General features: G+C 46.9%; 1 protein-coding gene across 1 annotated transcript in view; it reads left to right on the top strand.

The window, feature by feature from the left end:
• Positions 1-21,383: 21,383 nt before the first annotated feature.
• LCP2 (lymphocyte cytosolic protein 2) overlaps positions 21,384-22,608 on the top strand; it is a 50,140-nt gene continuing 48,915 nt past the window's right edge. The window contains exon 1 of the mRNA XM_003268647.4: positions 21,384-21,692. Coding sequence (XP_003268695.2) covers positions 21,615-21,692 — 78 coding nt within the window. The 5' untranslated portion in view covers positions 21,384-21,614. The remainder of the gene's footprint in view (positions 21,693-22,608) is intronic.

A 22,608-nucleotide genomic window follows, 5' to 3' on the forward strand; every position in this document is an offset into this window, starting at 1 on the left:
GTGAATACAATCCCCAACATATGTAACAGTCACAGGTGTCAGGATCTGGAGTTATCTTCAGGAGAAGAGACACCCACTCCCAGTGTTATTCAGGGGGAAATTGTTAACAGATCTACTAACTCAGGCCTTTTCCCAGAAAGCTCTTTCAAAATCTTCTCTCGGTGGAGGAAATTTCCAATCAAAATGGCCACAGACCTTAGGGACAAGGCATTTTCCTGTCCCCTCTTGAGGGTAAGGCTGCAGAGAACTGGAAGTCTAGTGGACCACAGCCACAGGGCCCCAAGCCCCCATTTGAGTTGTGATTGTGGAGCACAGTGGGAGCAGGAAACAGAAGGTTGTGGCAGGACCGCGGAGGAACTCAGAGAAGGGCAGGTTTAAGTGGGTGGAGTGCTGACAGTGCTTCAAAGCTGGCCCTGAGGCTCCAACCTGAGATGCAGTGCTGGGCGCCACCCTCTGCTTCAACTGACAGGATTGTGACCCTTCTCGGTTGTGTTTTGGGAAACTGTTACAGCCCTGAATGACCGTTGTTTGCGTTCTCAGACCCAGCCGCTTCATAGCTGACCCAGAGGCTTTGGGATGGCACTGGTTCTGGAATCTACCACCTCACATGCAGAACCACAGACCTTCTTGCTTCCCCAGTAATCCCTATACAAAGCAAGACAGCTTTTTTCTTCAAGCCTTCAAATTACACACACAAAAATCTTGTTATGTGTCCTCGCTCATTTAATCAAAGCAATTTCTTTCTACTTCCTTATCCAAGGAGGGCCAGTCTTGGCCATTCCTAGGTGATGTGCAGGAAGACAGAGAGAGAGAGGGGGACACAGACTCACTGGCATCTGGCAGAGCCTTTCTTGTAGGGAGCCTCCCAGGTGATAGGGCTGTGTGGACTTGGAGGCACATTTGACTCCCCTGATGGTAGCATGGGCTTTGGAGCTGAGACTTCATTTTATTCCATGCTAGACCAACGGTGTGGGGCTTCAGGCTTAAAGCTGGCCTTAGCAGGGTGTGCCTCAGCTTATGGGAGCTCTTTGTAATCTGGCCCTGGCTTTCTTCCACAACCTCAGTTTGTGATCCCACATACTGCCTCCAGCCTCACGGATGCCTGAGCTTTCCTAGAAGCCTGCACTTTCTCTCTAGCTCTGGGCTTCTGCACAGGCTCTGTGTTTTAGTTTGTATTATTCAGTTACCACATTTTGAACCCTTCTCTATGCCAAGCTGCTTTGCTGAGCACTGTCTTATTCTTGATTGTTATTTTTAAATATTTCCAACATAATAAAAGTGGTAAATCCCAATGTATACCTTATTCTGATTCAACAAAGGCAACATTTTGCCATTTGCTTCAGATCCCTTTTAAGAAATAAAATTTATAGATGCATCAGAGTCTTTCCCTTCCCAATTCCATTACTCTCCTTCCCCTTCTGGAAGAAAAATGCTTGCCAAAAATGGGAAGGCAGCCCTCTTCCTATGTTTTTATACATTTACTACAAGTGTAACTATTCATGTCTGCTCAAGCTCCTTCTCTTCTTTATTGTGAAAAGGTCATAGCATACAATCTACCTCTTAACAAATTTTTGACTGTATGGGACAGTATTGTTGGCTGTAGGTACTTTGCTGTCTAGCAGATATCTGGAACTTTTTCATCTTGTGTAACTGAAACTTTGTACCCATTGAACAGCAACTCCCCTTTCTCCCCCCCTAGCCCCTGGCAACCACTAGTCTGCTTTCTGCTTGTATGAGCTTGACTACTCTAAGTACCTCCTATATATGGAATCATGCAGTATTTGTCCTGTGACTGGCTTATTTCCTTAGCACAATATCCTCAAGACTCATCCATGTTGTCGCCCACGACTGGATTTCTTTCTTTTTTAAGGCTGAATAATCTGCACTCCCGTGTCATTATTCACAATAGCCAAGAGGTGGAAACAACCTAAATGTCCACTGATGGATGAATAAAGAAAGCATGGTATACACATTCAGTGGGATATTATTAAGCCCTTTCCTTTGTAATAGGTTATCTTATTTAATCTATGAAGATCTTATTATTCCCATTTACAGATAAGGAGACAAAAGCATGGTTAAATTACGTGATTTCTCCAAAGAACAAATAGCTAGTAAGTGGGGAACGCTTGCAAATCCCTGCTTGGCTTAAATAAGGCCTCCCTAACCCCCGCACGCCCCACCGTTACTTCTGCAAACCCATTTTCCCTGCGCACACAGTAAGGTCAGGATCATCCCCTGCTTTTTTGGCTCATGTGCTAACCAGTACCATTGCATCCACACCAGTGAACTAAATGGGACAGATGACCCATCTCTCTTGCTTTGGAGGACAGACACTAGGTACTTGTCCACCCTGGAGTGCCAGTTCAGAGTTGTGTCTTGCACCTGGTAGGTGGGCAATAAGGAGTTTTTAATGAACGCTGGAAGCAAACAGTGAACAGACAGACGTTGACTCTGATCTGAACCTCTCCAACTCCTGGAGGGAATGCTTCACCTGGAAACACACTCTTGCCCATGCCTTTGGGTTAACATTTGCCATAACTCTTGATTTTATATTTTATGGGTTTCCCAGGACTTCCCTCTCAATAATCAGAGAAAACTCAGCCTGCCCCCATCACTTGCCCGTTAGACACTGGGCAAAGAGCCTATCTCCCTCGCCCAGGCTTGGTTTCATTCATATTTGCAAATAAAGGATGGACAACCAATAGCAAGTGAAAGCCTAAAGATGAGTCATCTCAACCAAAGAAATGGTACCAAGAAGATGCGTCCTTTGCATTGACACATCTGGAACCATAATCTGCTGAGACTATCCTCAGAGTTCTTCCTACTCTGCGGGGGACTCTCCCATTTCAGACCTCCATTCATCACCATCCTGGTTTTGGCCCAACTAAGATGAGCCACAGTTACTTTTGTTTATTTAGTATACTATTTTAATTCCATTTCTTTTTTCAACTTCAATAAAATCTTTTCCTCTTTCTGAGCAATAAGACACATGAAATCATAAGTTAGATGAGCTTATTGTATTTTTCTAACACATAGCAATGTGTGTGTGTGTTTGTGGGTGTTACGCAAACTTACATTTGTAAAACATCTATATTCATCTGTGTTCTAACTCATATCACTTTGTGTGCCATACCTGGTGGAACTGTACTCAGGAACAAGCTGCCATTATTTGTTGACCTGGATTTGGCCATGTTGAATGCACAAGTCAGGAAATAAACTGGTGTGCAGGCCTCGGTGAGACAACCAAACCAAAGAGGAGAAATCATCCCTTTTCTGGATATCAGGGTTACAGACCTGGTCCAGCCCAGCCTTGACCGAGTATTCCTGGATACTTGAGTTCTCTAGGAGAGGAGTTTTTGCTCAAAAGCTCTAGCCCCAAGCTTAACTTCTTTATCTGCAAACTGGGGTCAATAATTCCTAGAGGTCAGACCAGGTCCTTAGTTACAAACAGCAGAAACGGACTCTCCCCTAAACAACAAATGGGGCCTAGCACAGTGGCTCATGCCTGTAAACCCAGCACTTTGGGAGGCCGAGGCGAGTGAATCACTTGAGACCAGGAGTTCAAGGCCAGCCTGGCCAACATGGTAAAACTGCATCTCTACTAAAAATAAAAAAAAATAATAATAAAAAGCCAGAAGTGGCAGTGTGTGCCTGTAATCCCAGCTACTTGCGAGACAGAGGCAGGAGAATTGCTTGAACCCGGGAGGTGGAGGTTGCAGTGAGCTGAGATGGCACCACTGCACTCCAGGCTGGGTGACAGAGCGAGACTCTGTCTCAAAAAAAAAAAAAAAAAAAAAAAAAGGAATGTACTGAACACCTTTGAAGGCCAGGGCCTCACAGAATTGCTGGGAATGTGAACAGTCTTGGAAAGCAGAAAATGGTCAGCAGCCATGGGATCTCAGAGGGCCAGGCTGCAGAAATCACACCGCAGGTTCTCACTGCAGGAGCCAGGTGATACACAGACAGGTGCTGGCTGCCAATCCCCCAGCAGAGCCCACACCTTCACATGCTCAAGGCTCAGTGTCCTGGGACAAAGTGTCTGACAGACCAGATTAACAGAGGAATGGCTGGCTCTAAGGAAATGAACTCCTTTGGGGTCCACAGGTAATGCTCACTTGCCACTGTCATAACGTACTAAGAGGAAGGAGGGGGTGATGCTTGATCACCAAAAGTAGCAGCTGACCCCTAGACTGGCCTTTCCAAGTTGCCTGAAGAATGAGAAATAATTTATACGAAGCATCTGATAAAGTGCCTTTGTACAATTATTGTACCCAAATAATTAATTTCATGAACTGGGAAGATATACAGAAACCTTGAAGGAGAGGGAAAAATAGGTGCTCTAACTTAAGCATACAATGCAATAGCAGTTATCTTCCTGGGAAGACTCCAAGGAGTCAGCATAGAACTGCATTTTAAAAGCTCCCTCTTCCAGACCAAGCTGCCAGTCATGAACACGTGGCGTCTGCCAACAAAGCCAGCCCTGTGGTCTGCTGTTGGAGCCAGCTCTTTTATTGCCAAAGGACATTTAAATGGAAAACAGCACATCTACCAGAATAAATGTGTCCTCAGGAAAGGAAGTGGAATTCTGGGCCATGCTGCCCCAACAACACCATGAACCAAAAATCTGACTTCATGGCCCCCTTAGGGGCTGGTCTAGGGTGCAAAGAGAAATATAACGTCACAGCAGAAGGTTTGCAACTGAAAGTTCATCTTATTAAAAGACCTAAGACCATGTTCTCTTCTGGATATATAGTAGAAATGATGCTTTGGTTAATATTTTTAATATTAATGGAATGAAATGAAATGGCATGGAATGAAACAAAATGTCATTCTTCTTCCTAGAGATCTTCAAATATCCCATTTATGGTTACCTTCTGGCATGCCCAATACCAGTTTGCAGTTTTAGGCCTAGCCAGCTTAAGAATTACCTGAGGAGTTTGTTAATGGTGCAGACACCTGGGATCCCCAGGGTGGCCTGGAGATCTGGGCCAGGGGGACTCAGTGAAGCCCCAGGATTTGTGTTTTCCCTAAGCTCACCAGCCAGGGAACCTCTGCCCTGGTGACTAAGCCTGGGTTTGCCTTTCCCTTGCCATGGAGAAGGCTTGATAGGACAAGCTCTGTGAAAATAGGCCCTGTTACACCAAATAAAATTTCACAGGGAATGTTAAGAAACACTGAATTATGAAACATAGAATATAGTAAACATTTAAGGAAATTAACTCATGGGAATCTCTTCCCCTGGGCACAATTGTTACACTGGCTAGAAATCATTCTTAGTAGTTTAACAGGTCTCTTAAGGACCCCAACTAAACAAAAGGTTTGTTATATTGGCTCAAATTATTGTGCCTATTTAGTAATAATTCTGGCTAATGTGTTCCGAGGGACCACTGGGTACCTGCTCTATGCTATAAGTTTTTGACACCCGATTCAATTTAAACCTCATCAGGATGGGACAGTAGGATTCCATTTCACAGCTGAGAAAACTGAGGTTCAGCAAGATCTTGCCCAAGTCAAGGTCAGTATTCAAACCAAGGTCTGCGTGATCCCAGAGTCTATTAATCTCTGTGCTGTGTGTAATAGATTTCGTCATTTATTGTTCTGTCCTACTGATATTCACACTGGCCTCCCCTGGTATGAGCCAGATTTATTGAGGTTTCTCTGGGGCTTCTCTCAGGTGGGTAATGGAACCAATCGCACGGCCTGCCATCCATCATTTCATGGAAAACAGGTTAAGAGGACACTAAGGCAGCTGTGACACGAGGAAATGTCACAAAATGACAACACATATCCTCATGGCCAACTGGCAGGAGCCAAAATGAAAACTGTATGGAGAACAGTGGAGTGAGATGTAGCAAAATTATAGAAGTTCATATCCGTGAGCTAGCAAACTGACATCTGGTGATTTATCCTAAAGAAGTAATCATGGCTGTGTGCAGTGGGTCAGCTAAAAGAATGCTCATTTCTGGGTTATAATAATGAAATTTGGAACCAATCTAAACCATAGGGAATTACTGAAATAAATTCTAGTACCTGCATACAATAGAGCACTCTGCAGCCATTTCAAAGCTGCTTTGAGATGACATTCAGCCACATGGAAAGCTGTTCATAATATGTTGCATATACGAAAACGAATTTAAAAAACCACAAAGAGGTATTAAATTTAACAAGCAGGAAGCCTCCGCACTTTGAGTTCCTCCATAACAAACTACACCCTAACTCAGTACATAAACAAACTGAAACTTAGGAGAATACGTTTTGTAACAAATAGCTGGTTTCAGCCAATCACAAACAGCTGAGCTTCAGCCAATTACGGACAACCAATTCATCGCACCAGGCCCAAATAAGGCAGATGTCTAGCTGTAGCCAATCAGGTGATTTATCTGCTTTGTTTCCATGTTCAGCCTATAAAAGCTCAGTGCTCATGCTCCTGGGCTCCCGGAACCTCGTCTGGTTCTGAGTGCTGTGGATTCGTGAATCATTCTTTGCTCAAATAAACTCTGTTAAATTTAATTTGGAAATCTAAAGTTTTCCTCTAACAGAGGTTATAAATAATTATATGAAGATGGTGCACTCATTTTGACAGTGAGAAAGCCTTTTTTACTTGAAGGAAGGAAATACCAACATTTTAAGTGTCTAATTTTCATTATTCTTTTTCTTGCCTGTATTTTATTTATGTTTCCATGACTCTGTTTTACTTTTATAGGTAGAAAAAAATCCATAACTTTGTTCAAAGTAAGAAATGATGGTCACAGACAACTTGAAGGGATTTGGATGGTGCATCTATACGAAACCATCTTCCCCCCACCCACCTCTTCTGGCTGTCTCACAGACCTCAGCCTTTTGCTGCAGTTCAGAGCTCCAGACAGTGCCAGTGATTCACTACATCCTAAACAGGGCTGTCTTAGAGTCTTCCTGGAAATGCAGAAATCCCCAGGCCATGCATGCCCCAAAGCGATGATGTCATAGGGAGTCTGGTTTCCCTGCTTGTCACTGAGCAATCGTAGGGTGCTCTCAACACAGGTGCTTCTGATTCTCCAACCCTTGCTGCACCTACAGATCCCCAAGAGGAAGTTGAAGAGTCACCCAATCTGGAAGGATTCTCACACACTAGAGAGTCAGAAAAGGAAATGAACATGTGTTCTGCTTTCCCAGGGTCCGTGGCAGGAGGGCTGCAGTGGCCTCATTTATTCATTTGTGCCAGGCACCCTGTTAATTATGGAGATACCATGTTGACCTGCCTTCAAGGAGACCATATTCTAGTGGGAGAGCTGAGCAGCGAGATGGCCACGTGTAGATGGTGCTATATGAAAGGTAAGTGCAGCACAACCTGGAAGCACTTAGGAGGGACACTTCACCCATATTTGGAGGTTCTGAGAAGTTTTCCAAAGGACATAATGCTCAGAATTGATAGAAAAGAGAATTAGGGAGGGGTCGTTTGCACAATCTCATAGAAGGAACAGGATAATGCTGGAAGATGCCTTTTCACAATCTACCATTCGTGGCTCACGAATAAGGGTGATTCTGCAGTCACTTACCAGATCAATAGGGTCTGAGCACCCTGAGTCTGATTGCGGGGCCCCAGAATCCTGGTCAGGTGACCAGATAGAATCTGAGAAGAGCCAGGAAGAATCCAGGAGCCCAGGAGAGGGAGGGTAAGCAAACTCAAAGCCAGGCATCAGGTCTGACCAAGCCTCCAATCTGAAGGTGGCTGGGCAGAGAGGGAGAATCTGGGTGTGAGACTGGGGGTAGGGGTGGAGAGGGTGTAGCGGGAGGAAGAACCAGCTGCAGAGGGACAGCGGAAGGCACGACAGAGGTGTGGCTTGGCAAAGTCCCCAGGAGAAGCCAGAGGTAGTTGCTGCTACTGCTGTCTCTCTCTGCTGCAATTGTTCTTTCATCCTCCTCAGTCTTTGGTGTCAGCAGGAGTAAACCACAAGCAGGCATAGAGGGAAAGAAGGGACAAGGATTGAAGAGTGGCTTGACATTAAGCATGAGAGGAGATGGTATACATGACTTAATAAAGGAGGGCTGGAGATGAATGAAGATGCCCCTAAGTGGCATGGGGATTTCTGCATTTCCAGGAAGCCTCTGAGCCACTCAGAGATTCAAGAGATCTGCACCACTCAGGGATTTTCTCCAAGGTCAGCCGCATACCTCCCCACCTCCTGACACTCTGCCTCAATCCAAGGCTCTTTCCTAACCTGGATCCCGCCTCCCTCCCAGGGGAGTGTTTCCTTAGGGCCGTATTTGGCACCCATCGGCATGCAGCAACCGATTGTCACTCAATTCCCAACCAGTCAATGGAGAAGCCCCTACACTGGGCTCACTCTGGGCTTGTTTCAATGGGACCACAGCAGTTGTCCCATCCAACATTACTTGATTTGTGCATTTATTTCCCATTCATTGCTTTTTCTCCCCCTGCTTGAACAGAGTTAGTTATTTGTGGGAAGGACCCTGTCTGCCTCATTCATCACTATAATCCAATGCTTAGAACAGTTGCTGGTACATAGTATGTCTCAATTTAAAAATTACTGAATGAATGAATGAATGATTGTGTATGGGGGGAAAATAAAAGAAGCTTCAGAATCAGATGCAGACAATCCTAGGATTGAGCTCAGCTCCACCCTTGGGGTAACCTGTAAGCCCAGCATCCCGATTTGTTAAATGGAATATGCAGGACTGTGGGTTTGCAAAGTGCCTCATATTGAATAAGTATTCTAAAAGGTAGTTATTTTATTTTATAATGATTATAAAGAATGAGGGGAATTGTGCTGTCATACCAGAGGCAGGATGGAGTGAGAACCCGCCCTGCTGACTGGGCAGCAGGAGGCTGGGGAAGCACACCATCTTTATTGGTCAGGAAGGGGAGGAGAGAAGGAGCAGGATGAAATGGCTGGCTCTAAGGACTGCCAACCCATCACACAGAGGAAAGGGAAGCCTGAGCTCCCAGGTTGCTCTACTCTAGAGGGCAGATTTAGTGAGGTTTCTCACAGCATTCCCTAGGCAAGTACCAGAGCAGACAGCATGTCCCCTATCATTGCTCAGTAGCACCTATGTTTGGTGGGGAGGAGGCTTATCTTGGCTTAGCTCCCTCCGCTCCTACTGCCCTCATTACTCCCAGGCGTATGTCAGTGTCCTTGCATGTTACTATGCAGACCACCCTGATGTAGAAGCCAGGTGGGGCATCTTGGCTTCCTGCTCCTTTTCTTTCATATGACACGGAAAATTCTCCAGATATTGCAGTTGGGCCAGGCCTGCAGAAAAAGAGAACATTCAGTTGAAGAGAAGAACATATTTTGGAGAAAATGGGGAAGAGAGTGAAGACACAGCTGGTTCAAGGGAAAAATGCCAACTGAGCACAGAGAGAAAAATGCTTGTTGAGAGCTCCACAAATAAAGAAAAAACTTACATAAAGTGGTGAGAAGCACAGGAGAGGATGGGGCCGGGTTCCAGGACCGGTTCTGCATTTGCTGCTGTGTGACATTGGGCCAGTGACTTCCCATCTCTGGGCTTCAGTTTTCTCAATTATCATCTGTTCTCCTGCTTTCTCTGTAACATTCATTTATTGATTCCTTGATTCACGAATATTTCTTAAGCACCCAGTTTGTGCCAGGTACAGCTGTCAGTGCTGGTGATTCAGTCATGAACAAAGTGGGCAAAAATCACATCCTTATGTGAGCCCTCATGCGCGCAGCAAACACAATCAGTGAAATATGGTGCAGATTCATTTGCGATAAGGAGAAAACAGAAAGCACAGGAGGGGTCGGGCAGCCTAATCTGAAAGGGTGACCTCTGAGTCAAGACACAAGGAGGTGAGGGAGTGAGCCAGGAGGACATCTAGGCAAAGCCTGCTCCAGGCAGAGGGGACAGCCAGTGTGAGAGCTGCCCTGAATGCAAAGCCTGCCCACTGCCCCTTCTTTTGGTGTCTCCATTGGCCTGCTGGCTGCAGCTGCCTTCTATCAGACCTCCCAGCCTCCATCTCCTCCCCTGGGGTCTTCTAGCCCCACATGGCCAGCCAGGGTGACTCTCAAATATAAGTCAGACCCCATCACGTCCCTGCTTAAAACCCACCAGGTGCTCCCACCACATTCAATGCAGTGCAAGTCCTCACCGTGGTCCTCTAGCATCTCTCCAAGCCCATCTTCCTCCTCTCTCCCTCACTTGCTCCTTTCCAGCTACACTGGCCTCTGCTGTACCTGGGACGTGCCAAGCAAGCCCCAGCCTTGGGGTCTTTGCTCACGGCCTCTGCCTGGGTGTTCTTCCCCCCCACAGGTCTGGCTTCCTGACTTCATTCAGAGGCCACCCTCTCAAGAGGACACCCTTGACTGTCTTGTCTAAGCAAGACCCTGTCACAACCAACCACTCACCTCGCTTTATTTTTCCTTACAGCATTTATCACGACCTCCCATCATTTTATATACTTACAATAGTAGATATAATCAATGGATCAGACGTTTATTATGTGATGGACACTGTTCTAAACATCCTAGAATTAATTCATCTTCTCCCAAACTCCTTGAGAATGGTATTGTTATTGACCATATTTTATAGATCAATAACCCAAGATAGAGAGAGGTTAAGAAATTTGCTCAAGGTCTCCCATCTGGTGAGTGTCAGATCAGGATTCAAACCCTGGAGTTTCCATTATGAGCCACAACACTCTAGACCAGGGCTGCCCCGTAGAACTTTGCAATGATGAAAATGTTCTGTGTCTGCACTGCCCGAAGTGACTGCCACTGGATACATGTAACTGTTGAGCACTTGAAATGTGTGTGACCAAGGAACTGAATTTTGATTTTTTTTTTTTTTTGCATTTCCATGACTTTAGATTTAAATAGCCAGGCTAGTGGCTACCAAATTGTACATAGAGCCCTAGCACCTCTTATTTGCTCCTGTGTTAATTTCTGTCTGCCACGTAAGGATGAAACTGGCCTGTGCATTAGTTTCCTCATTTGACAGTAAGGGAAACACCCCTGGCACAAAGTAAATACTCAATGCTTATTAATCATCATCATCATCACCATTATTACAACATTATCATTATCAGTCTCCATGAGACCGACAGCTTTATGTTTGTTCACTCCTGAATCCCATTACATTCTTTAGCACATAGTAAGTGTTCAATAAATATATTATGAATGAATGAATAAGTGAATTGAGTTAAATACGGCACTTGGATAAGGATAAACTCTCACAAACTCAAACTCTCTCTCAAGGGCTAGGCGGGAACTGTAGCTGAGTGAAGTGGGGTGATACAAGATCATGGGGAGGATTGAGGGTATGGTGAACAGAAGAGAAGACGTCCCAGCTAAATGCTTTCAAAGTGATTTTTGGAGAGTGGGAACAGCAAAGAGCACTGTGGTCCAAACGGAATGCCCCTAGCTAGAAGACACCCAGGGGCTGCCACTTTGGAGCTAAGTCCCTTTAAAGGCCTTTGTCCCTCCACAATGACAAGTACCTGTTTCCATTCCCCAGAGATTCAACTCTAGACATGTCACAGTCTTGATAAGCATCCTGTGTGTGTAAAGCAACCCAGGCGCCAAGGCCCAGAGCACCGTTGACACAGGTAGTGCTCAATGAAGGCATACTTGTTCCTGTCCTCACTCTGTGCAGAGCTTCCTGGGGAAACTGAGCGATGCTTCCGAAATTACACGTGCCAAAAACAAAAAAAATAATAATAAAGAAAAAGGAAGAGAAAAGAAAAAGAAATGCAGCTGGCTTGTGAAACAGGAGCATCCGTCTGAGAAGCAGGCCATGGAGTTGACAGCAATGGCAGGTCAAGGGCCCGGCAGCATGCACGCCCATGTCTGGAAGGGAGTTATGCTTGGACAGGGTTTAGCTTAACAGGCAGCACCTACAGCTGGCCTTCTTGAGCTTACCCTGGGGCATTCCTTTATTTCTTGAATAGAACAGCAGTTAAAACAGCCCACACTACTTAAGCTCCTATTTCGTTCTCCCTCCAGCCACGTGCAGTTGTGTTTATGTTTCACGTGCTTATGACGTGAACTCCGCATTGGCAGGAACTTACCAATATTACTTCACCTCCATTTGCCTTCCCTCGATGGCTGGAGAGCCGTGTGAGTGCTGTTCGAGGACTCAGCCTGTCCAGTATGAGTCACAGCTGTGTGATCTTGGCTCTCCCTGCCACTGACTAGGTCGTAGAGTCTGGGGTGCTGATTTTCAAGTCCTTCCACCTTAAAATTAGTACCTGTCATTCAGCGATTCTCAGTCCCAAGAGGCTCTCAGCGGCTCTACAGCCAACAAATGTGGTTGGTTTGTCCTTTTTTTTTTTTAAGTTAGGTGATGTATTCATTTTCTATTGTTGCTGTAACAAATTACTACACAATTAATGACTTTAAAACAACACTAATTTATTACCTTATAGTTCCAGAGGTCGAAAACCTGCAACAGTTCTCACTGGGCTAAAATCAAAAGCCATGTTGCTTTCTGAAGTTTCCCGGAAAGAATCCCCTTTCCTCGCTTTCCCCGGTTCTAGAGGCCGCTCAGGTACCTTGGCTTGTGGCTCCATGCCTTCACCTTCAACATCAGCAGTGTTGCATCTCTGTGCCTGGCTTCCATAGTCACATCTCCTTCTGATGCTTCCTTCTCCCACCTCCCCTCTTCCACTTTTAAGGGCCCTTGAGATTACACTGCACCCACCCAGATATTCTAGGCTTGTCTCCCTATTTGGAGGCCAGCTGATTAGCAACCTCAAATCCATCCACAACCTTAATTCCCCTTTTCCATGTAACTTAACATATTCAGATTCCAAAATGAAGACGTGGACATCTTTGGGGGATCATTATTCTGCCTACCGCAGTTGCCACATTTTCCTTTTTGATTTTTTTTAAACATAATATCTAGCTTTCTACCTTTTCTTAAACAAAGATCTGGCAACACAGGACCCAAATTCTTGCCTAATGTGCCCCATTACAGTATGGCAGCAATGTGCTTGGATTGAGCTGCTCCCTGTTTGCCCCAGGGAAAAAAAATATCTGCGGTTTGAAGCTTTTGAGGGGTTGGACTTGGGAAGAAAAGCTAGACCAGGGAGGATCATTCTGCCAAATCTCCAGAATGGACTTGAGTCCCTCTGAGAATCCAGGTTCACACAGGAAGCCCCCAGAACAGGAACAAAGGCCCTCCATAAGGGGACACTGAAGTTTTGTGAAATTCTGGCCTTGAGTTGTTTAGGACAGTCTTCCTAAATCACAATCCTGGCCGTCAGGGAGCACAAGACCCTGGTGAGATGGCCTGAAACTCTACAGTAGATAGCAAAGAACAACGGCAGGGCTAAGGGGGATGAAGCAGGGCGAGTCTGTTTGTAAGAATGTGGCACTTCTGTTGGCTAGTCACACATTAAATTTAGAGCTATGAGCCTGTGCCGTCTCCTTGGTTTAAAGAAAAAGTGGACCCTCCAGTTCCAGTAAGGGCAGGATAAGGCAATGCTCTGAAGAGGCCTCATGAAACAGCTGGGAATGAAAAGCCGCTGGGCTCAGGGAACATAAGCTATTGGCGTGTGCTCGAACTATCCCCACCTGAGTTACATTTGGAGTTTCTGCCTGTGGCAAAAAGTATTCCAACTTTTTGCTAAATGCAAATAGAGTCACCATTTGTCACAAGCAAGGAGTAGGAAATTCTGCTTTGGTGGAGCAGATGAAACTCTGCAGGAGGAAAACAGACCAAGGCATCAGTATAACGGGTGAGAACTCTGTGACTAGGGATCCCATATGTTTCCATTGCCAGGGGCAACCCCAAAGTCTGCCGGCCATCCCAACATATCACAAGCAGCATCCCTTCCACTTCCAAAAACATCCTAGTTTGGCAGATCACATGTACCGTCACCCTCTGATGATATTCCATGAAAACTTTTCAGAATAAATTCTTGATATCAGATTATTTTTATTATTTTATTTTATTTTTTTGAGACAGAGTCTTGCTCTGTCGCCCAGTCTGGAGTGCAGTGACGCAATCCCAGCTCACCACAACCTCTGCCTCCCAGGTTCAAGTGATTCTCCTGCCTCAGCCTCCCGAGTAGCTGGGACTATAGGCACATGCCACCACGCCCGGCTAATTTTTGTATGCCCTGTCTCTACTAAAAATACAAAAAAAGATTATTTGTTTCTTTTGCTCGAGTCTTCAAAGAGAGGTGAACTGAAAATTAATCCGCCATTGAGAGGAGCATAGACTAAAAGGAAGCTCTAGAAATTGTCTGGGGGATGGAAATGAACTTGTAGCATCTCCATGTCAGATATGTCAGACACAGGGCAGACGTGTAACACAGGCAACTTTGTGTGTCAGCAAAAGCACATGAAGTGGGATGTTAAGTTTTATCAGTCCCTTTTAAAGATGAGGAAACTTTAAAAGGGGCTCAAGGTCAGACACCCAGCTGATGGCATTGCTTGAGTAGAATCCAAGCCTGGGTCCTCCCCATCTCCCAGTCCATGTCTCTTCCTTACTCCAGCCTACCTCCTTTTCTCCCTTGAGACTGTTTGGACAAATTAAAGGAGAACGGTCTATGTATGTGGAAGAGCTGGGGTTTTGGTTGCAAGCAACAGAATCTAACTCTGTGCAATCTGAGCAACAAAGTTACTTACTGGAAGGATATAGAGGCCTTCGCATACTCAAAAGGACAGTTTTGTTGTTTGTTTGTTTTTTTGAGACGGAGTCTCGCTTTGTCACCCAGGCCTGAGTGCAGTGGCGTGATCTCGCCTCACTGCAAGCTCTGCCTCCCAGGGTCATGCCATTCTCCTGCCTCAGCCTCCCAAAGGACAGTTTTAAGAGCAGGCTTGGAACATGCAGGAGCCAGGCAACTCCAGGGTGTCCATAGCAGGAGCAATTCAGACTTCCTTGAGGCCTCAGGCTGGAATGAATGAAAGCTTGTGGTCATTTTCCTCCCTTATTTTACTCTTTTCCTCCACCACCCCCACCTCCCATCTGCAACTCAGCCTGACCCAGCCAACCTCTGCAGCCCTCAGCAGGTGTCTCTCCACTTGCAGGGTACAATTGAGGGACTCAGTGAGCCTGCAAAACTCATATAGCATTAGATTGCTAGGCTTAATTATTTTTAATTAGAGAAAAATGTATGCAAACCAAGGATCATCATTTTAGAAGAACTCAAAAACAAAATATCCTGTCTTTCCTAATAAATATGGTTGAAAAGACCTGTTCTAGGTGAGTATTGATAATTCATTTCGTAACATTTCTGTTCTTGGAAAGTGCCATCTTTTGGTGGAAAGTCTTAGTGTCAGACAGATCTGGTTTCAAATCCCACATTTTACCTCCGATGAACTGTGAGGCCTTGGAAAAGCATTTGGTCTCCCCAAGCCTTTGTTTTCAATCTATAAAGTGAGTATGTATGACTCTATCCCCCTTTCACAAAGAGCAGTTAAGAGGGCTACGTGATGTCATACACACAGGGACCTAGCCTTTCTTTTCGCCAAGCCCTTGAAGCCTCGTGGAAGGGTGGGTAGACAAATTACATGCAATCAGGATGCGCCCACTTCTCAAACGTACTCCGAAACTCTCATCTATGCTGTTCTCATTAACTGCAAGCCACTTCATCTTAGGGACGTGCTTGCACTTTCTGGGTCCACAGCTCTTCCTTGTGGAGAAGCAGCTGAAGTTGGTCACAGGTGCCTTTGCTGACTGGGGATAAATTTCATTTGCTTTATTTTCTGGCACCCCTTCCCACCCCCCAGAAACCTTGCCTTCTCCAGCTTGCCAAGGAAGAAGACAAGGATTTTTCTATTAAGTTGAGAAGCCTGTTACCCCCTCTCCGGCCCCCAGCCCCCACTCCACCCCCCTTGCTGGCGTTTGGGGAGTTTCCCTTCACAGCAGAGCTATCTGGGTTCAGGCTGCCAAAGTCAAAAATAGGGCAGCCAGGGAGGGGAGGTTTGAGAGGAAGTCCAAATAAGTACTTCCTCCTACCCACCTTTGAACTTCTGAGGCAACTTAGCTAAAACAGCAGAGCCAGGGACACAGAGAAAGGGGATGAAAGAGTTTTTTTAAAAGAATGAAATTGTCAACTGGGAGGAAGTGGAAAATATTGCTTCTCGTTGCCTTGCACAGGCTGGCCGGCTCATGTTTTCCCCATGCCGTCTCCCAGGACGGGGGAGGTCAGAGCTGTGTCCAGGCTTGGGGGCAGGGAGTTCAGTGACTGTTGAGGTAGAGTGGAGTGTGGCCTGCAGGAGAGCTCCTATGGGGTTGCTGCGCGGGCCCCCTCCCCACCGCCTCCCACCCACGGTCTGCAGGAGTGCTGTGAGCACTGGCTCTCTGCATGGAGGATGCGTTGCACAGGAGGCAGGTCTCTCCCTGCCTGCACACTCTTTCTGAGGCCGGCTCGCCGAGTTCTGTGCCTTCTTGTGTGGCTGCTGGAGTGTGTGGGCCCCTCTGTCCAGCAGAGCACTCAGGACCCCTTCCTGGTTCTGCTCGCTCCGCCGGACTCTCCCATGTGGTGGAGCCCTTTGCCATCCACAAGGATCCCAGGCATGGAGGGTGCTCCCACTGCCTGCCTTAAGGATGGAGGGGAAAACTGCTCCCTCTCTCTGCGAGGGTGACAGCTGCAGCCTTTGCTCCCATGCAGGTCCTCTAGAAAGTTCCAACAGCAAGGCACTTCAGCCTCTGGTGATAAATCTGAGACGTTAAAAAGTTGGTGGGAGTGAGGCTGGGTGGACACGGGCAAGGTCATCCTCCGATTGCCTGTGGTGTCTGTCCCACGTCAGCATCCTCTCTGGGCCACGTGCCACCACCTTATTCTCTCTCCCATGGTCAGGACCCTCTGTCCAAGTCAAATTCAAATAAGCACTTCCTCCCACCCACCTTCTAACTTCTTGTGTTCCTCTCCTAAGAAGGTCAACACATTCTTGTCTGTAAAGTCCCTGCTTTCCATTCTCCCCGTCCCTAAGCATCAACTCCCCAGACGCTTTCCCCAACCCCACACACAGAAGTTGCAACTCCCAAGTCTCTTCTAAGGAATTGTGCACTTCTCTCGCCTCTAGAATTAGCTGTGAAGGAAGGCAGTTATCTGCCCACCTGATTCTGCTGTGGGTCAGATGGAAAGGGAGGGAGCTGGAAGTCTGGACGTGATGGGTGGGATGGGGAGGAGATTTGGGCGATGCCCTGGGCTGCAGTTTGCTGCTACCACATCCACTCTCACAATCTGACACAGCCTCTCTGCAGGTACTGCTTTCTTGTCCACAGCCTCCACTGGTTGTGCAGTAAAGGTTCCTATCCCTTGGCCGGACGCGGTGGCTCACAACTGTAATTCTAGCACTTTGGGAGGTCGAGGGGGTGCAGATTGCCTGAGCTCAGGAGTTCGAGACCAGCCTGGGCAACAAGGTGAAACTCCATCTCTACCAAAAATACGAAAAATTAGCTGGGCATGGCAGCATGTGCCTGTAGTCCCGGCTACTCTGGAGGCTGAGGCAGGAGAATTACTTGGACCCAGGAGGGGGAGGTTGCAGTGAGCGAAGAGGGCACCACTGCACTCCAACCTGGGTGACAGAGTGAGACTCCATCTCCAAAAACAAAAACAAAGAAAAATCATTCCTATTCCAGAAGCCCTGTTTCTGTGTAGGAACAGAATGTTGTCTTTTTTTTTTTTTTGAGAGGGAGTCTTGCTGTGTCACCCAGGCTGGAGTGCAGTGGCACCATCTCAGCTCGCTGCAACCTCCACCTCCCGGGTTCAAGCAATTCTGTCTCAGCCTTCTCAGTAGCTGGGACTATAGGCGCTCATGCCACCATGCCTGGCTAATTTTTGTATTTCTAGTAGAGACAGGGTTTCACCATATTGGTCAGGCCAGTCTCGAACTCCTGACCTCAGATTATCCACTCACGTTGGCCTCCCAAAGTGTTGGGATTGACCCACCACATGACTCACAGGCATGACCCACTGTGCCCAGCCCCCAGAATGCTGCTTTTATTCTGCTCAGAGATTGTTTACCTTTTCCCAAATCTTGAGCTATGCATCACAAAGCCTAAGAAGGCCTCTGTAACCTCGTTCCTTCGTAAGTGCCGAGTTCTCCACCTGGTTGGGGGAGGGAGAGAGACATGGGCCAGGGTATCCCCACCACTGCTTCAAATCACTATGCCCTACTGGATCCCCACCCTCTGCTCTGCTTCATGCTTGAAGCCAACAGACAGATGCTGTGCACCCAACTGCTGCCCCTGGCCTCCATGGTCATGGCAGCCCCGCTGTCGGGGGCTGTACCCAGAGGCTGCTGTCATGGCTGCCCCATTTTGGAGGTGAGGAGCCTGTGGCTGAGCCTGCACAGGGTCACACTGGTCCTTCTGGTCTCCTGAGTCTCTCTTGGGGGCTAACTAGCCCAGTCTCCAGAGCTTCAGGAACCCTTCAGCCAGAGACAGGAGATGTGAAACTCGTGAGTGTTGGGAAATCGATGAGGTCTGGGGAAGAGGAAAGGCTCCAGGCCTGAGGCAACACGCTTCCCCTTGCACCAACTGCCCTTTCTGAGGAATGGGCCTGTGGTTCTGCGGGGAGGGGCCACCAAGTGCCCGCCTCGTGCAGAGTGCTGCATCCTTTACTGAGCTTGTTCAGATTGACAACCTCTCTTCCTCCTCACCAGACGCCACAGAGAAGAAACTGCGCAGGCTCTGGAGACAGACTGGGTTTGAGTCCCAAGTCTACCTTAGGCAGTTTCTGTAACATCTGAGAGCCTCGAGGTGGCAAATGGCCAAGGACAGGGGCTCTGGACTCAGATCAACTTTGGAAGAGTCCTGGATGCACTCCCAACTTGCTGGGTTCAGGGGGCAAGTAGTTCACCTCTCGGAGCCTCAATTTTCTCTTCTGTAGAGTAGGAGCAATAATAGTGCCAACAATTAAGACAGTAAGTAAGAAGTTCTCAGCTTGTGCTCTCTGGCGCATAGGAAGAGCTCAAGGCATCGTGTCTCTTATGTTTCTCAAAGTCACCATTATTGTCATCCAGGTTTCTTAGCTGCTTTGTCTTCTAAATGAGCTCCATGGATCCTCCATCTTGGCCACATTAATTGGATAATTCTTTCTAAAGGAGCCTAATATTTAGCGATACCTTCATTACAACTGCTTTTCTGTAGATTTTTCTTATCCTGAGTGAGGTGAACATCATTAAAAAAATTAGGCCAGTCTTGGTGGCTTACACCTGTAATCCCAGCGCTTTGTAATGCCAAAATGGGAGGGTCGCTTGTGACCAAGAGTTCAAGACCAGCCTGGAAAACAAAGCAAGACTCCATCTCCACAAAAGAGTAAACATAAAAAAATTAGCCGAGCATGGTGGTGCATGCCTGTACTCCCAGCTACTTGGGAGGCTGAGGTGAGAGGATCACTTGATCCCAGGAGTCTGAGGCTACAGTAAGCTATAACTGCGCCACTGCATTCCAGGCTGGGCAATAGAGGGAGACCCCATCTCTAAACAAAAAACAAAAGCAAATAAAAAGAAGAAATTAAAATAAAATAAAGTAAAATTGCTTCTACTTTTAAGGATGATCTGGAATGTTCCTTTTCATAGGTGGCATGTGTTTTGAGAGATAGAGAGAGAGACACTGATTGATCCAGGTCAGGAATGCCCTCCCTTTTACTCCATCCTCCGTGGCGCTGCTTAAATCCCAGTTAATTCCATAACATCTTCTGTGCTTACTCTACTTCAAAGTGATTTCTCTCTCTCTTTCTCTTCAAATGGCTTTTTATTGTTCACTGCTATGCTAGTGATTTGAAAGACCAGGTGACCTCTCACCCGTGATGGAGCTTTTGTACAGCAGGGCTGTGCTTTATACAGGATGATCAGCTACCAAGAGCTCTTAGGTGTGGCCCAGGAGCAATGGCTCAGGCCTGTAATCCCAGCACTTTGGAAGGCCGAGGCGGGCGGGTCACCTGAGGTTGGAAGTTCGAGGCCAGCCTGACCAACAAGGATAAACCCCGTCTTTACTAAAAATACAAAATTAGCTGGGCATGGTGGTGCATGCCTGTAATCCCAGCTACTCATGAGGCTGAGGAAAGAGAATTGCTTGAACCTGGGAGGCGGAGGTTGCAGTGAGCTGAGATGGCACCATTGCACTCCAGCCCGGGCAACAAGAGCGAAACTCCATCTCAATTAAAAAAAAAAAAGAAAGAAAGAAAGAAAGAAAGAAAAGAAAGAAAGAGAGAAAAGAAAAGAGTTCTTAGGTGTGAGGCCCTGCAAGGAGCAAATGGCCTGGGCTACCTTCACTGATGCCCTCAGCACCTTCTAAGGTGAGGCTAACACCAGCTCACATTGATGAGCTGGTGCTGGGCCTGGAGCAAAATGTGTATTTCATTTAAGCTGCCTACCAGCTTGTGAGGCAGGTGCCTTACAGTGACAGTGGGGCTCCTCAGAGTGTGTATAAGAAGAAAACTGTGCATGGCCAAATCTATGCTTGAAAATCCTCAGGAAGGCACCACCTCAAGGACCAACATAGCATCACTTAGTAAGGGCAACAGCCTTAGAACAGATGACTCTGTGTGTGTGTGTGTGTGTAGCATTAGATGAAGTAGTAACTTGTGTTTAGAGGTTGCCTTATTGCATAAATATAGTTGCTTTTATACACTGGACTCACCCTCTGCCAATAAGTTGTTCAGTTATGAGAAATGAACAACGTCTGAAACTAAGAAAACAGCAGATTCTCACCTCCTATCTCCAGGGAATGTGCTCTTTGGCTAGACTATATGGCAGAATCAATAGTGAATAAAATATATTGTGGAAACAATAGTGAATGGAATATATGACACTATCAATAGCAATTGTTACGTTTTTTTTCTTTTAAATTTTTCTTTTTAGGTTTGTCTAGTTAAATGCATCTAAGTTTTATGTGTATATGGGAATCCCTGTTTTCCTATTATACAGATTTGGAAACTGAGATTCCCAGCTTTTAAGTCCTTGCCTAAGGTTGCATAGCACAGAAATAGTCACATCAGAAACTGAGCCCTGTCTGCACAAGGTAGCACCTTGTTCGGCCCTGGGTGCCTGACTCACTGACTCCTTGAGGATCCTCTCATGACAACTGTAAATAGGCAGCTGAAAGAATCCCAGTCTTTGATGGTGGGAGGGGAAAGTGGTTGGAAAGCATTAAAAAACCATGCTCCAGCAGTTCACTGATGTGAGAAATTTTCTGCATTTCAGGTCAACCGTCACGATAGATTTTGGTCTGCAAAGCCCCAGCTGAGCAAGAATGCAGTGTAGACATATGAGTGTCCAGAGTTCAAAGGAAAAATACTCGGACTCACATTGGAGTTTAAGACCCCTTCATTGCCTCTCCTGCTGGGTTGGGGTGACTGGAGCTAGTGGGGAATTACCAACCCTGTGGCTCTCTCTGCATCTCAAGCCCCCAGAGCTGGGCTTCCTTGTTTACTTATTTAGAGCCCAACAGAGGAAGTGGTAAAGGAAACTAGCTGAGTCGTTTTCTGAGAAGAGACCATATTTGTTCGCAGAGGAAGCCGTTGCTTTCTGGGATCTGGCTACGGCAGAAAAGACTTCAGCTCCAACAAGGGTGTTCCACAGGGTAGCTGGGAGTTGGAAGAGCCAAGAACGCCTCCGAACTCTGGATTTGAGCTTCTCTGCCCATGGGTGCAGCACCCATGCTCAGCTTGTGAGCTTCTTCCCGGGAGAGCAGCCATGGCACTGAGGAATGTGCCCTTTCGCTCAGAGGTCCTGGGCTGGGACCCCGACAGCCTTGCTGACTATTTCAAGAAGGTGAGCCTTGCTCTTGTGTGAGTGGTCATGATGATAGTGCCCTTGGTGGGCTGAACTGAGGCTTGAAGATGGAATTGCGGCAGAATGTGGGAGGTGTATAAGATAGCAATGGAACCCTATGGCAACTTTACTGGTTGAGTGGGCGCCATATAGACCGCTGAGTTTTCCTGGCAATGAGTTCTGGAGAGAAGGATGGGAGCAGGAGCCCTCAAATGAGTATGTGCCTATTATGTGCTAGGGTTTGAATTCGGTGTTTCACAGGCACTGTCCCATTTAACGCTCCCTACTATGTTGTGAGGTCAGCATTGTTATCCCCTTGACTCAGCTGCCAAATCAGCTCAGGGAAGTGAAATGGTCCAAAGCCCTAGGGACTACATGCGATAGAGGCAAGACTCAAGCCACACCTATCTGGTTTTAAAGTCCATGCTCTGAGATGCAGAGAACTGTTGTAACTGCTAATGAGATCAACGCTACTTACTAGAAAGGGGAGACGTGGTGTCCTGGAGGCAGGAGAAAGCATAGGCAGGGTGGGAGGGCTGGATAGAGGACTATGATGAGCAGTGCCAGACACAGCATTTGGGCTTTCACTGCTCACGACCCTGATGGGGGTCCTCAAGCTCCCCCCTGGGGCGGTCTCCTTGGAGCTTTATGAGAGTCTTGTGAGGCAGGACAGAAAACTGATGTGAGCCCCAATTTATAGCTATGAAAACTGAGGCCTCTAGAGGGGAAGAGTCTTGTGGCAGTGCTGGGACCAGAGTGTTGCTGTCTTATCTTCTGGACTTAGAGGAAAGGTTGAAGGATCCCTGTGCTTGGTCATTGGCAGAAGGGGACAACGCATCTGCTTGGGCAGATCTCAAGCCGTATGACTTAGTTATAGTCCCTCTACCCTGACCATGTGGTAAGATGACTTGTGAGA

Source organism: Nomascus leucogenys, chromosome 2, assembly GCF_006542625.1.
Source record: "Nomascus leucogenys isolate Asia chromosome 2, Asia_NLE_v1, whole genome shotgun sequence".
In the NCBI taxonomy this organism is placed as follows: domain Eukaryota; kingdom Metazoa; phylum Chordata; class Mammalia; order Primates; family Hylobatidae; genus Nomascus; species Nomascus leucogenys.